The 15,666-nt window shown below is 39.5% G+C and overlaps 1 protein-coding gene across 1 annotated transcript; it reads right to left on the bottom strand.

Annotated features, from left to right (window-relative positions):
* Positions 1-1,401: 1,401 nt before the first annotated feature.
* Positions 1,402-14,536, bottom strand: qdpra (quinoid dihydropteridine reductase a). The gene is made up of 7 exons (XM_063000646.1): positions 14,405-14,536; positions 12,970-13,062; positions 11,240-11,336; positions 9,868-10,008; positions 6,010-6,118; positions 5,100-5,183; positions 1,402-1,553 (listed from the first exon to the last, which is right to left on the bottom strand). Exons 1-7 carry the CDS (start codon positions 14,495-14,497, stop codon positions 1,451-1,453), a joined length of 720 nt encoding a protein of 239 aa, XP_062856716.1. The 5' UTR covers positions 14,498-14,536; the 3' UTR covers positions 1,402-1,450.
* Positions 14,537-15,666: the final 1,130 nt, after the last annotated feature.

The raw sequence follows: 15,666 nt of genomic DNA on the forward strand, positions 1-15,666 counted from the left end.
ATGGCTCAGTGCTGCACCTTTGTAGAGGGGCAGACGGTATGGTAATTACCAAAACGATGAAAAGAAAAGAAAAGAAAGTTACAAAAAACCAGTGAAAGAAAAGAGAGAAAAAGAACAGAAAGCTGAAACAAAGAAAAATAGACAGATTAACTGAGGTATAAACTTAGAAAATCGGTGTGAAGAGTATGAGCTGAACATAAAAGGTTCAGCTCCCTGTCTAAGTTTATTTCTCAAAAAACAAACATTTTAGTTAAAGGAGTGTTTCCAGCCCTAAGGCTGAGGATAGTTTTGTGTTTGGCTATTTACTATTGACTCCCTTTGTTTGAGCACGCCATTTTCAGCGTCTCTTTTGTTTGCCATTCCCGCCTATTTTACTACCTCCTTTTTTTTTATTATTTATTTTTTTAAATGCTTCCCATTTTCCTCCCGATCTAGCGCACTCAATTTCATCTTCCGCTGCTGAGAGATACCAGATTGCATCCAAGGAGAGCACGTCGCTGTACGCGCCTCCTCCGACACGTGCACAGCCCTCCTCTTCTCGCCCCTGAACTCTGCACAGGCGTCTCTTCCGCCAATCAGGGTCCTTACACAGTGTATGAAGACCCACCCACCCACACATAGTCCGGCCCCCACCCTGCAGATACGGTGGCCAATTAGTAGCTGCTGCAGGCACTGCCAATTATGCCCACCAGATGGCGCCCAGCTGACCGGAGGCAACACCGAGGAGTTCAGAAACTTGGTGCTGATGTGCTAGCGGAAAATCCCGCTGCATCACCTGGGCGCCTACTACCTCCTTTTTGAGTCCCCCCCCTTACACAGTGTTTGAAGACCCCGCCCACATATTCCGGTCATCCCTTCATGCAGGCATTGCCAATTACGCCCAGCCAACCGGTGGCAATGCCGAGTTTCGAACCGAAGAGTTCAGATCTCGGCGCTGGTGTGCTAACGAAATATCCCCCTGCACCACCTGGCCGCATCGTACTTTATTTTTTGACTTAATTCAACTTTGTACAAACAGGGTCTGCTTATTTAAAAAAAATTATTGCAGAATGTCCCAGTAGATCTTGTCCTGTTGTTGTGCTATAACCAAGCATATTATAAAAGGGAAAATAAATCTAGCTCTGCTGAGTTCTTATTTCTCCTCAGCAGAATTCAATGTCCTTTACCTAATTGCCAAAATCACTGCTGGCAGACGATTCGTTTTATTAGTTTATGGTCGAGCATCATTGAAGAATATTCAAAGATTCCTGCCCAAAAAACATGAAGTACATAAAAAGAGTATAAATCTTAAAATAACATTGAGTGTCTGCATGTACAAGAAAAGAGATTGATCCTTTTTTCTTCACGTCTGTATTTTTAAGCCTTCATTTTCCTTCAAGTAGTACAACGGAATGCTTAATATTAGTTTTCTCTGAATCATCTTTATTTTCTTTTCCTGGTCTCTGGGTCTTCAGTGAACCGGCATGGCCTCTGTTTTTCCTCCTGACGTCACCAGCTGGATCAGACTGCCTGAAGCTGGCCGTCCTGACCCAGTGGCCCAGCTGAAGAACAGTCTGGAATGAAGACAGAAAGAGAATGTTGTTACAATAATATAAGGAGAGCAGGATAATAAAAATAGGGTGGTACAGATAGGGTGGGGTGAATAAGGTAGGGAAAGACTAACATAAGATATTCAATATTAAGAGGAGTTGAAAACTACATGGACAATTCTAGAAAGTAGATATCATCTAAATGCAAGAATGTCTGTATTAACCATTAGAGACCTACACTTTAAATAATTGCCATGTAATCATACACTTCTAGAGAGCTAGTTGGTTGTTGGTTATTAATTTTCTGATTGAACTGATTCTTTAGCCTTATTCTTAATATCTATTATTCAAATAATGATACTGATAATGATACCTCAAAGGGCATTTAAAAATGACACTTCTAGGGAGCATTTGCCATGGCTTTATACTGTGATACGTTTTCACAACTGTTTTTTCCAGTGACTAAACTGTAAACTAAATAAAAATGTAAACTTATTTGTAAAAGAGACCATTACAAAATGGCATTCTTTATCATGTTTGTAAACTTTACAACAGCATGTGCTTAAAGGTTGCTGTGCATAAAAAGAAGCCTCTACTCCAAAACTGCCACCTCAAATATTTACTCAAGTATGTTGCTAATTACAGACGAAAAAGCCGAGGCTTCCATTTTACACTTCAGCCTTCAAGTCTGTAGTCATGTAAAGCTTATTTTATTGTGGACAGCAACACCACATGTGGTTTTTTCATGTACTTACAGTCAATTGCTGGTACAAATGGTCTTATAGTCTTAAATTACTTAGAAATGTCTCATCTATGATCTGTGCTGACCTTCTCTAATTGTCCCATTGTAGTACCTGTGGCTCAAATGGGTGCAAACTAGTGCTATTAATGACCTCAGAACTAAATCCAATAATAAACTTGTATGCAGTATGTTTGCAATCCACAGAAAAACTTTCCCCCCCCCTTTTTCTCCCACTTGCATCCAATTTCTGCCCGTCAATCATCCTCTCACTAATGCTGGTCCCTGCTCCTGATTGGGGAGGACGAGGCTGCTCCACGCCCCCTCCAAAACGTGCACAGCAATCGAACATCTTATCACCTACACTTGACGAGTGTACACTTGACCTACACTTGACCACGCACTCCTTTGTGCAGGCGCCACCAACCAGCCAGCAGAGGTCGTAATCGCACTAGTCTGAAAGAGTCCCCATCTGGCTTAAACCCGCCCCCATCTGAACAACAGGCCAATCGTTGTTCATGTGGCCGCTCAGCCAGTAGGCAGAGCCAAGATTCGATACGATGTATGAACAGCGTGTGTTTTTACCGCTGCGCCACCTGAGCGCCACAGAAAATAACTTTTGGAAAAACAAACAAAAAAATACACAGAACTCTAGAAATGAACTTGAGTGAAAAAAACTTTAGTGCTCTCAAACTAATATTTAGAAACACACCATTTGCAAACAATAACTGAAATCAATCTCTCTCTGTAATCATGAATAAGTTTATTACAACTCCTTAATCAAATTTGGGGGGGATAACGGAGATTGGTGCATGACTCTCCATGCGCGATACGGATCTCCATATGAGCGCGACTCATGCTGGTGAGAAAGAAGCGGTCAAAAAGAAGCAGCACACATATTAGATGGGATGTGTGTTGGTGTGGCCCTCCTCGGTCAAGAGTGGAGGTCAGAAGCAGTAGAGGAAGTGAAATGCGATCGGATAATTGGCTAGTAGACTGGGAGGAAAATTGGGAAAAACACTATCTTTTTGAAAAATTTCACAATTAGGTAAGTAAGCAGGGAAATTGGTTAAAGGTGAGGGTCCAAATACCATACATAATACTGTGCATAGATTCAGGGAATCTACAGTAGAAAGATTCTCAGTCCACACAGGACAAAGCCAGAAACCACTGTTGAATGTGCTTGACCTTGTCAATGTGGCATTGCATAATAAATCATCATTCTAGTGTGAAAAATATAGGCACGTGGGCTCGGAAGCACTCCAGAAAATCCCTGACATGAATGCAATCTGAAACTCTGAGACGCAAAGAGAAAGCCGTATATCAATTCTATGCAGAAATGCCGCCGAGTTATCTGGGTCAAAGCTCATCTACGATAGTGCAAAAGACGGTGAAAACGTGTTCTGGGGTTGGATCAGTCCACATTCTGCTTCATGAAGAGAGTCAGAAAATGCCAACCACAGCCTGTTGAGCAGCTGAAGTATTGTTTTAAGAAAAAACAGGAACAATTCTACTTGCAAAAACAATTCCACTTGTTGGCTTAGTGGGTAGCACTGTTGCCTCAAAGCAAGAAGGTCCTGGGTTCGATCCCCAGGTGGGGTGGTCCGGGTCTTTTCTGTATGGAGTTTGCATGTTGTCCCCGTGTCTGTGTGGTTTTCCTCCGGGAGCTTCGGTTTCCTCCCACATGTTGTTAAAATCCTAATAAATAAATAGTAAAGGTGATGTAGCCGCTCAGGTGGCGCAGCAGTTAAATACGCTAGCACACTAAAGCTGGGATTTCGAATACATTGTATCGAATCTCAGCTCTGCCATCCGGCTGGGCTGGGCGGCCACATGAACAACGATTGGCTGTTGTTCAGGGTAGGACAAGCCGGTCCAGGGTTCCTCATAGTTGGTGCAATTACGACCTCTGCTGGCTGATTGATGGCGTCTGCGCAGAGTTGGGGAATAATGCTGATCAGGGTGTGGCTCGCCTATAAACTCGCCTTGTGCAGGTGAAAAGATGCAGTCGGTACTGCACACGTGTCGGAGGGGGCGTGTGTCAGTTGCGAAGCTCCTCAGTCAGCAGTGGAGGGTTGTATCAGTAGAGGTGAAGCGTAACGCAATCAGGGTAATTGGATACGGCTAGATTAAGGGGGAAAAAATCGGAGGAACAAAAAGTGATGTACCACAGTGGCAGGCATTCATCTGTCCTAACTTTATTATTATTTTTTTTTTTTTTACAAAATACAATTAAGTCAGTGAAAACACTGTAAATCTTGTCTTTGTGCTTTTTTTTTTTAATTTTTTTTTTTTTTTTTTTTTTTAAAAAGGTCAATAAATAAAAATGATCATATAACAGATTTTTGTTTTATTTCAAATAGTGTTAGTATGTTGCTATACAGTACAGGTAAGAATTTCATGCAAACAAATTCTACAATTGCTTTATTAATTACTATCTTGGTAGATCTGATTTTATACTAATGTTTTATGTACTACTGTACTGTATATGGTATGTATACAATCAGTAGCCAGTTAATAGGGTTACTGTTGCAAAAGCCATTAGTGGTGTATTTAATACTTGAATATTTTAAGTTGATCTGAATGTAATTTGTGTTTTGTAAGATCACTGTTAATTTCAGCCTGGATATTTAACTCAACGTGAGTCCTCTTTTTGAAGGAACACTACTGCCATCATCTGGCCTCAACCGGTAATTTTATTTATAACTTCTGCCAGTGTATATACTGTATACAGCTATCGTGTCACGTGAATCCATGAGTAAATATACTACATTCATAGTGACACAGCATTATAACATTTTCTAATAGGATGTTTTGGTCTGTATACTCACTCAGACACATATTCCAGTGGTGTCCAGCTGCTGAAATCAGCATTAGACATGAATTTTCTGTTCATCGGTGTATCCAAAATGACCCTGAAAGATATTATAATAGTTATTTAGAAAGATAAGTAGACACCCCCAAGGCAATAATCCACCAAACAACAAACCAGCACGTCATCAGGGGGTGGCACAGTGGCTAGCACTGTTGCCTCACAGCAAGAAAGTCTTGAGTTTGACCCCCAGGTGGGGCTTGCACGTTCTCCCCGTGTCTGATGTTGGTTTCCTCCGGGAGCTCCGGTTTCCTCCCACAGTCCAGAGACATGCAAGTGAGATGAATTGAAGATACAAAATTGTCCACGACTGTGTTTGACATTTAACTTGTGAACTGATGAATCTTGTGTAACGAGTAACTACCGTTTCTGTCATGAATGTAACCAAAGTGTTTAAAACATGAGGTTTAAATCCTCATAAATAATAATAATAAAGCACATAATCATCTGGATCATCCAGATGCTGCTCACTTTGCGTCACTAACTTTATTTCCTGGTGTTATACTTGGTCAGCTCAGTATTGTGAGATGCTACTGTGGGTGTGAGTGCATGGTAACATCTGATTTTGACTTCACCTTAGTGGCATTGTAAGAAAAAAATAGTGTATAATAGTGTTTTTTCATAATTAACACAGTATAAAACAATTTTTGCTACTACACCCAATAAATCTAGAAGAGAGCAGCCTGCATTCACATTTCATTGGCTGTATCTCATTTTTCATGTTGCCCCCTGCCTACACTGCCTCTGAGAAAAATGCAGAGTCATCCAGGCAATGATAAACAGATGTGTAGTTCAGGTAAGGAGGGGGGGGGGGGGTGTAAGCCGACTAAAGCTAATAAAAGATGGATGGATTGAGGAAGAACTCTTACGGGAGGATGGCCACGGCTACAGCGCCTGCAGGAAGTCCGCTATTCTCTCCGGCAAGGCTCTCACAGAGCTGGTGCACTGCGGCTTTTGCCATGCCATAACCCATCATACCTACAGAAATATAGAGACAGAACGATGAAGAAAGATTTTCATAAACAAGGGAAAAACATGTGACTGTTAGAATTTATTTATTCATTTAACTTCTTTAAGAATTTCATAGTGGGGGTAAGAGCACCTCAATAGTTTACATATATATACGCCATTATATACACCTAGGTCTAAATGGCCTGAGTTGCCAGTCCACCTACTGACGCTTTTTTCCCCTCTCTTTTTCTCCAATATTTTCCCCCGATTTTCTCCCCTAATCTAGTCGTATCTAATTACCCTGGAGCTTCGCAACTGATCCACACCCCCTCTGACACGTGTGCAGTACCGACTGCATCTTTTCACCTGCACGAGTTCATATGTGGATCAGCTTTGTGCATGGAGAGCCACACCCTGATCAGCATTATTCCTCAACTCTGCGCAGGCGCCATCAATCAGCCAGCAGAGGTAGTAATTGCACCAGTTATGAGGAACCCTGGATCGGCTTGTCCCACTCTATGAACAACAGCCGATCGTTGTTTATGTAGTGCCCAGCCCAGCCGGATGGCAGAGCTGAGATTCGATACTATGTATTCAAAATCCCAGCTTTGGTGTGCTAGCATATTTCACCACCTGAGCGGCAAAAACTAGAGTATGTTAAGGAAACATACACTGACTCATGAAGAACACGCCATTCACCATACAGGAAGAAACAGGACTGGAATATGAAGACACTTTTGTCTGTGGCTGTGTTACAAATCTCCTATATAGATAGATAGATAGTTATTGATCCCAAAGGAAATGAAAGATCTAAATTAAAGATACAGCACCTAGCAAACAAAATTGTAAAATTTTTCTTTTTTTTTATTTCAGTTTCATCAACCACTTTATCCTGGTTAGGGTTGGGTGGGTTTGGTTTAGTCAGAAAACAGTGAAAAGAGGGCGCCAATCTGTTGCAAGGCTTTGGCACCCCTCCTCCCAGATACAGACAATCATGTCTGTCTTGCCAATAATAAAAAGTGTGTTAGTGTAATATTATTACATTGAGGTTTTTCTAGGTAAATACATAGAATAAAAAGAGGCCGAGAGTATATTTTAGTTGAGTTTAGTTAAAAACTCACCGAAAAATATACTGCAAGTTAGGACAAGAAATGTGAAATTAAAGTTTATGATAAAATGATTATGAATAATGATTTCTTTTATTCTGTTATTCTACCACACAGTGTGATGCTACTAACATTGTTCTCTGTCCATTACTGTACAGAATTTGTCCAACTGTCCATTACTACTCAGAATTCTAATATATTTTAAACAAGACTGAGTACACATCACAATCCCAAAACTATCTTTATTATATTTATTACCATATTAAAATCAGTCGAAAGTCAGATTCGATGTAATTTTGCTGTTTACAGTTTACAGGTTACTGTTTTTGTTATATATGAGACAAAAAATGTGTCCCTTAAATGAGGCCAAATTGGAATTTAAAACAGTATATTTAGTGTTATTGCTATGATCAAAATACTTATGTGTCACAAATAATTAAAAAGGTGAAATTTAGACACATTAGCAAACACAGTATCATTGGTTTGTGTACTGTAGAGCTCTGGAGTGGCATAATCTCTGTGCAATAAACAGTGATAAGAGATTAAATCTGAACTTTGGATTGTGATTTTTAACTTCTTAACTACCCGAAGACCTTTAGTTCAATGTTCTCTCTCCTTTTTACAGATCCGGCTTCTCATCCCATTCTGCATGTTTAGTGTGTTTTTGCATCTGGAATCAATAGCAAACATCATCCAACTTTACGAGGGGGTAGGCTCTTCTTTAAAGAAAAGGAATGTTAGTTAAACCCCAATATGAGTAACAGGCATATACAGTTGCTTTTAAACACTAAGCCAATGAGAAAGAGGGGTGGTGTAGCAGCTCCCCACTGTTAAAGTGTGGAATTTCTGCTCGTTTGTGGAGAGCTACAGAAGCACCTTGAGGTTAAGTTGGGGATGAAAATGGGTCACAATGTGCTCACATGCTCTACAGCTTGGGTTTTGGCTTAAATCACCATAAGATCAAGATCTGGATTTGAGGTCTGGATTAAAGACCACCGTCTCATAGAATTTATTTTACTTTTTAAGACTGAAGCTGCTTTTTAGTGTTGATGTGTATTAAAACATGGTATATTTACCATTTTAAGTTTACTGTGGCTTTTTTCTTAAATGTGACAAAATCTGCTGGGTCAAAATAAACATACAGCAACTTTAATTGATTGAAAAATTCTCTACAGCGGCATGATGGCTGGGTGGGTAGCACTGTCGCCTTGCTGCAAAATGGTCCTGGGTCTGATTCCCAGGTTGCTCGGCCTGGGTCCTTTCTGTGTGGAGTTTGCATGATCTCCTTATTGTATATTTTCAGAATATATATATTAAACTCAAATTTGTTAAAGTTTTTTTGTCCAGTCATTTAGCCAGAGCAGTTGCAAAAATCATTAAATAAATTAAACTGATCATCATCATCATCCACAGTCAACAAAAAAACTAGTGTATTAACACTACAGCTATACCCTCTCTTTTTCAGTTTACCAATAAAATAAAGATGTCCATCATGTCCTATTAAAGCAGCTCTCAACGCTGAAGGGCATTTCCTGTCTGTCATTACTGTGTAGCTGTTAGACAAAGAGCACAGACAGCCAGCCTCTGAATTTGAAGACTGAAGTCCATGTGTGCTCTCCTAAAACGCTGAGTCATGTATCCTCCCAGCTGTACACCCAATCAGAGAAGCCAATTCAGGGCAGCGTTCTGTATGAGGGGTTTGTGTTGGGCACATGTTTTGCAGTGTGCTGATGGGTAGGACTTTTAAATGCAATGCATACTGAGATGCCATGTGCTGATGAGGGTTTGAGTTTGAGGTATGGTTAATACCTAAACCGGAGTTGGCTAATAAGGAGGATTGATGTATATGATATAATATAATATATATTAAATAACACTTATAAATTGAATTATAGAATCAAAAAAAGATACAAAACACAGTCATTCCACCTTAATAGCTCACTCTCAAAGATGAATATTCTCGTCCGTGTTTTGACACACCATCCTCTGCGCCCACAGAATCGGTTGGGAGTCCAAACTCAGTTACACGAGTAGTGTTTCAAGCTGCTTTACACTTCAAGCTGCTTTACATCCTGGACATTTTGACTAACCGATTGCTAGTGTAACCGAGCATCTTTGCTGAGTTTATAAAGAAATAAATAAACTGTACACAAATGATCACAGCAGAGAAATGATCACGTGTGTAGAGAAGCACACTTTTCCATTGATAATAAAATCCCCAAAGGGACAAAATGCACTCACACATCAAACATTGTCAGCACACTACACCACAGTAAAGCCTGTTATACTAACTTAATTATGATCGCGTATGATTGTTAGGTTTTGGCTAGGGTGCATAATTGGGGGTTCTGAGTAAGATGCACGCCTCTATGCAGTGCTTTGACAGGAAGGGGAAGGGGTGGACGCTGAATAGGCTCTAGAGCCCAGACCATCGCACAATGTCTGCTTTAATCTGCATCTTTGGAAGATTTAGGAACACATGACAAGACTTAAGGGAACTTTATAGCCAAACTATGTGAAAAAAGGTTTGAGGACATACAACAGTAAGCATTGGAATTTCCATGAAGTTGTTATAAAATCAATTTTATAAACTTGACAACAATGAGTGTGGCAGGTCACATTTTTTTGACCATATAGTGTACTAAGTCATTAATTATAATGTGTAGGTACCTGGAGTGGCAGTGAGTGAAGCTTTGGCTCCAGTCAGAGTAAGCAGACCTCCAGGTTTCAGGTGCTGAGAGGCCAGATAACTAGAAATGGTAGAGGTCCAGACACTCTGTTTCCACATCAAATCACTGCTCTTAAATACTTCTGCAAAAAGAAACAGAGCTGTTAATAATATGAAGGGATATACGAGGGTTCTTCAAAAAGTGTCCACACTTTTTTAACTCTATTTATTAAGAGTTTCAAAAACAAATTACAACACTTTTCTACATTCACCTTCCGATGCATTTTCCCCAGCGTCATACCAACTTTTTAATGCCATCAGCAAAAAATTTTGTTGGTTGAGCTGCTTGCAGTTGCACTGATGCACCGCTGCTTTTACATCATACTAATATTACTAATATTACTCATTTTGTACACACATGTTTTAAATCAGTATATGCCTTCAAATATGTGGCTACAGTTTGGGAGGGGCAGTTTCATTTTCTTTCAGTATGACCGTCCCCCTGTGCACAGAGCAAAATCAATAAAGACACGGTTTGACAAGATATTGAGAAACTCTACAGAGCCATGACCTTAACCCTGTTGAAAACTATGGGGATGATTTGCCCTTTTTGCTCAACATGACCTGACCTCACAAGTGTTCTTTTAACTCTCTAGTGTTCTCTCTACACTCTCTGAAATCTTGAGAAAAGCCTTCCTAAAAGTACCAAGCCTGTCATTACAAAGAGGTTGGCAATACCACCATAATAATGCCCATTGTTTTGGAATGGGGTCACCAAGAAGCTCATTGGAGGTGTCTGGATACTTTTGGCCATATAGTGTGTGTAGATATACTGCAGAGTTTAAACATTTTGTTTTCAAATAGTCACCATCGCTTTTTTTCTGGTTGGGATTGCGGTTCACAATGCAGTTACACACCACAGGTGCCAATTCATCATTGGGTGGCCATTCCCCACCTCAGACAGAGCCAGTCATGCCTGTATGTAAATGGCCAACTAGCCGATAGCACCTCTGGATATAGAAATCCTGAATCCTGAATGGTAGTGGGCTAGCCCAATTTACCACAGCACCACATGAGCACCAAGTTTAAATGTTCAAATAAATAATAAAAATAGCAATTGATGCACCATTGACCAAGTAGTTTCCTAGAATTGTACTGGAATTGATAAATATATCAGTCGAAAGGTTGAGAGTTCAATCTCAGCTCTGCCATTCAGCCACTGTTGGGCCCCCTGAGCAAGACCCTTAACCCTCGCTACTCCAGGGGCGCCATATAATGGCTGGTACAATTCACTGGGATACACGAAAAAAGATTTTCATTGTACTGTACACCTTTTTTTCCCCAAATAATATTTCTCTTATATGGAATTATGACCTTTGGAGGCACAGTTTCCACCAGCCCATCCGCCGGCCACACAGATAATGGCATCCACCTTCTGATCTCCCAGCAGCTTCGCCACATCTGACGTCACCTAAAGCAAAACACATCTGATTAGACCCATCCAGGCTCCACATACAGACTATGACATTTGATTAAGATTATGATCCCTAGGGGGTTAATGTGTAAACACTAAGGATATACGGTGTTCTTTGGAGGATTTGCAGACATTTTGGAGTCACCAATACATTTTTACCAAAGTTTGGATTTTATTAACTTATTGTGATAATTAAGGTAGGGCAGTTTATTTGCACTTATTTATTATCAGTATTATTACAATCCATTTCAAGCCTATTACAATCTGTTACAGATAAAATTTTCCTTGTAGATCAATACTACGTGTTGACAAACTCATTAGGCAAACAACAGAACTGAAAAATGTATTTGTTTGGATTTACAACACACCTTTGTGTGCCCTTCATCCAGACTCATTATAAGGGTGCAGATGACGTCGATGGCAGACACAATAGCATAGATGATGAAGGAGGACATGGCACATTGAAAGTCAATACGAGGCTGTAGGAGGAAATTGCCTCAGCTGTACGTAAATGGAAAATAAATGGTTTCCTTGGCAGCAAAGGCATAATACGTTGGTACAGATGGGCTAAAGACAGGTGTGGTTTTCCTTCTATCAGTGTTAAGTAATTAAATTTAGGAATTGATAAAACACTGTTATTTGTTTTGGGTAAAAGTAACAGTTTACAAGGTGCTACTTTTAACAGCTGTTGGAAATTATCCCTCTAATTATTTAAGACCCATTAACGTTTCTCTAGATAGCAGCATTTATTGACTTGTTTATAGCAATGAGTATGCATTAGGGAAATAAATTGTAATTATGTTAAATATGAATGAATTGGTTGAATAATTTATTACCATTAAATGGTTGTTTCAGAACTCCAACAATTAAAAATTTTATATCCGTTTATGCGCCTTGGGTTGTGCAGCAGTTTATTACATTAGCCTACCAACACTGAGATCCAGGTTCAAATATTATATATATATATATATATATAAATATATATATATATATTTTTTTTTTTTTTTTTTTTTTTTTAAATAGCTAAATTACAAAGCAACAGGTGTCATTAAACATCAGGTGTGCCAGTCATTAAAAATTCTAACATAATTTTAAGAAACTGTATCACAAGTCAAAATCTGGTATGGGCAGCATCTAGTGGCAATCATTGGGTCATTGCTTTGCATGGACAAGCCAACAAATATGAGGCGGCTTTACAAAAACAGATGCACCTTAAAATGCGAAGTTGCAAACTCCTGTTTCATATGGTTTCCAGTTTCAGAATGATAATACTCTTGCACATACACCACTTTAATTCTTATAGAACTGCAACTATTTATCCTAATCAAAGCTCTGACATCCAACTACAAACTATTCAGGGTTCGTTTAATCGATTTTGGGGGCCAAAGGACAACAACTTGACTAGTCCAGAAAATGAACTGTAAATTGAATGATTACAGCATTTGAAAAGAAATAGAGAACACCCCAAATTAAATGCCCCTTGATTTCCTGCTACCTCTTAAACTGTTGCTCTGTGACGAAGACGAACTGCTGTAACTGGCTGCCACTAGAGCGGTGTCGGAACCATAGTGACGAACATCTATTAAACACAACATTTTTTACCTTCCCTAAGTCCTATTCATCTCCTTACCTGCTCTGCATGCTCACAAAAACTCTCACAAAGCTTCGCAAGCACATTAGCATCTGCTTCATCATTTGCTGCAATGTCAATGGTGCCGACCCACTAGAAAGGATAAAAAAAGAATGTTTTTAATTCACGAAGCACTTCACAGAGGTTAACACATACTATATATATATAACAATTAGATGCATTTAACTTTTTAATATATCTAATTACTTTGTGCACCCTGGCACCAGTGAAGTTGGCCAGAGTAGAGACTGCCAAAACTGCCAGACGCTTCTTTATGTCAATGGATTCTTATTGCACTAACACAATAGGAGAATCAAGCTATGATTTTTTATCCTTCTGCCTTTTTGTTTTAGATTTTACTGTATTGTTAGAGAGCCAAATAAAACTACAGAAAAAAGCTTTGGTGACAATCTTTTATGTTGGTTGCATCCTGCAAGTCCTTTATTGTTATAGCGTATTGTGATGTTTAACAACAGTATTAGTTGCTCAGCAAAGTTTTTTGATATCATCAGTATGTACATTTTTTTTTCTGTTATAGTTTGACAAACATGCACATTGTAATCGACCAAAATTTACATCATTTTGTTGACTAAAAACCGTATGTCAGTGTTAATGTCACTGATCCTGATCAGGGTGGTCGTGTGTGGCATACATAACCTAGACACTGCACAAGATGGACATTTTTCAGGAGGGGAACAAAGTCTATGTAAGAAAGCCCACATGAATAAAGGGAGAACCTGTATGCTACATTCTTTGTTAAATACAAGGAGAACCTGCTACATTCTTTTAGTCAGTGACCAAAACAATATCCTACAGGATCCAGAGGCAATAGGTCAGCCACACCTTGTTTCTCCAAACATGTCAAATGTAATTAACGCCAAAGAGTAAACATAAGTGTTCTGACTTGTCTTAATGCATGTGCAAATTTTAGATGCACATCTTGTTGGGGTGAAGGAACTGAGGAACTGTTATTCCTGCTGCTTTCGGTTCACCCTCAAGCATTTTTCGAGTGACTTGGTGGTTTCTTCCTCACATTAGTCTAATGGTAAGTCATTGGCATTTGGTAAAATACTACATGACACACCTGTACAGGGACGATGTGTGGTTTTTATAAACTTTTCATTTGCAGATATTTGAAACAGGTGTACTGTGAGTACTGTTAGGGTTTTCTCTTTAAGTGTTATATGTATATAAAGTGCTCGGTGGTTAAATGCACGTTTCCCTTGCTTAAATATGCGTTAATCTGCGGTAAACTTGGTCAGCAAGTGTTCATTCAACAAGTGTTTGTCGTTCAGCACAAATCAAACACGACCGCAGCGAATAAAACGCAACATGTAACACCTGCATCAACACTATGTACAAATAGTAACATAACGAGATCTATTATCTCTCAATTATTATTTACTTCAGTAGTGTGAGGTTTAGGATTACTTACCCAGCCTTTAGATTTAAAATGGTGCACACAAGCCGACCCTAGGGCTCCTCTTCCTCCGTAAATAAGAGCTCGCTGACCGGAGACAGCCGTCATCACCACCGCTCACTGTGTACACTCACGCACAAATGAACATCTGATACTACAGATGCGTTGTTTACAAACGAGTCGGCTTCCTGAACCGGTTCTTCAGATCGGATCTTTTTGGTCAGATTCTTCACATAAACTGTAGGAGTGAAGAGTCGTTTTTCAAATTCTAAAAGATCGCCATGCTTTTGCTTCAGTAATAAAACGAAGACGGATAAACACCGTTTAACTTTGAATATTCTTATCTGACTTCTGGGTGATGCAAATTCATTGGCAAACGAATGAGTGAATCAGTGATTCTATTGTGGTGTCGACTCAGTCAAAGGACAAGACTAGAGGAATCATATGTATTTTTTATTGAACGAGGTGGAGCAAGAACAAGCAACACGTTACATGTTTGTTTATTATGATTTTAACGTCATGTTTTACACACTTTGGTTACATTCATGATAGGACAGGTAGTCACTCATTACACAAGATTCATTAGTTCACAAGTTTATATCGAACAATTCACCTCACTTGCATATCTTTGGACTGTGGGAGGAAACCCGGAGCACCCGGAGTAAACCCACGCGGACACAGGGAGAACATGCAAACTCCTCACAGAAAGGACCCGGACTGCCCCACCTGGGGATCGAACCCAGGACCTTCTCGCTGTGAGGCAACAGTGCTACCCACTTAGCCACCGTGCCGCCCTACGTTACATGTAAACCAGGGGTGCACACTAGTGGTGTGCGATACTGCAAAATTTGGTATCGATCCGATACCAAGTAAATACAGGGCCAATAACGCTGATATTGATACAGATACTTTTTAATAATTAAGGTAGATGCAGCTTCAAATTGTTAAATCTGAATGAATTTTCATGACCTTTAAGTGTATTATTGTAATACATAAATTTTTTTAAGTAGCTGCTCTCAGTAGGGTTGTAAATAAATTTGTTTAAAAGTTAGTTAAGTGGTCCGATTTCTTGTTTCTGGTGCTTTACTTTCTCACAATGTTACCATCATGGCGTATCAACACAAAGCGGCTAACTCATACCACATAGTTGTGTTTGCAGGGTGAATAAATTTGTACATTTTTAATAGTGACCGAATACATGTGTCCTTGTTAATTTAAAATAAAAAATCAATGCTATTCTGTTTACATTTATAAGCACGAAGTCAAAAGAAAAGAGT

The sequence above is a fragment of the Trichomycterus rosablanca genome, chromosome 8 (genome assembly GCF_030014385.1).
Source record: "Trichomycterus rosablanca isolate fTriRos1 chromosome 8, fTriRos1.hap1, whole genome shotgun sequence".
Taxonomy (NCBI): domain Eukaryota; kingdom Metazoa; phylum Chordata; class Actinopteri; order Siluriformes; family Trichomycteridae; genus Trichomycterus; species Trichomycterus rosablanca.

Bases quoted from the DNA above. Each gene is read 5' to 3' on its own strand.
- qdpra (XM_063000646.1), bottom strand. From the start codon at position 14,497: ATGACGGCTGTCTCCGGTCAGCGAGCTCTTATTTACGGAGGAAGAGGA. The intron at 13,063-14,404 runs GTAAGTAATCCT...TATCCTTTCTAG, and splicing joins ATTTTAAATCTAAAGGCTGG to TGGGTCGGCACCATTGACAT. The intron at 11,337-12,969 runs GTAAGGAGATGA...GTTTTGCTTTAG, and splicing joins TTTGTGAGCATGCAGAGCAG to GTGACGTCAGATGTGGCGAA.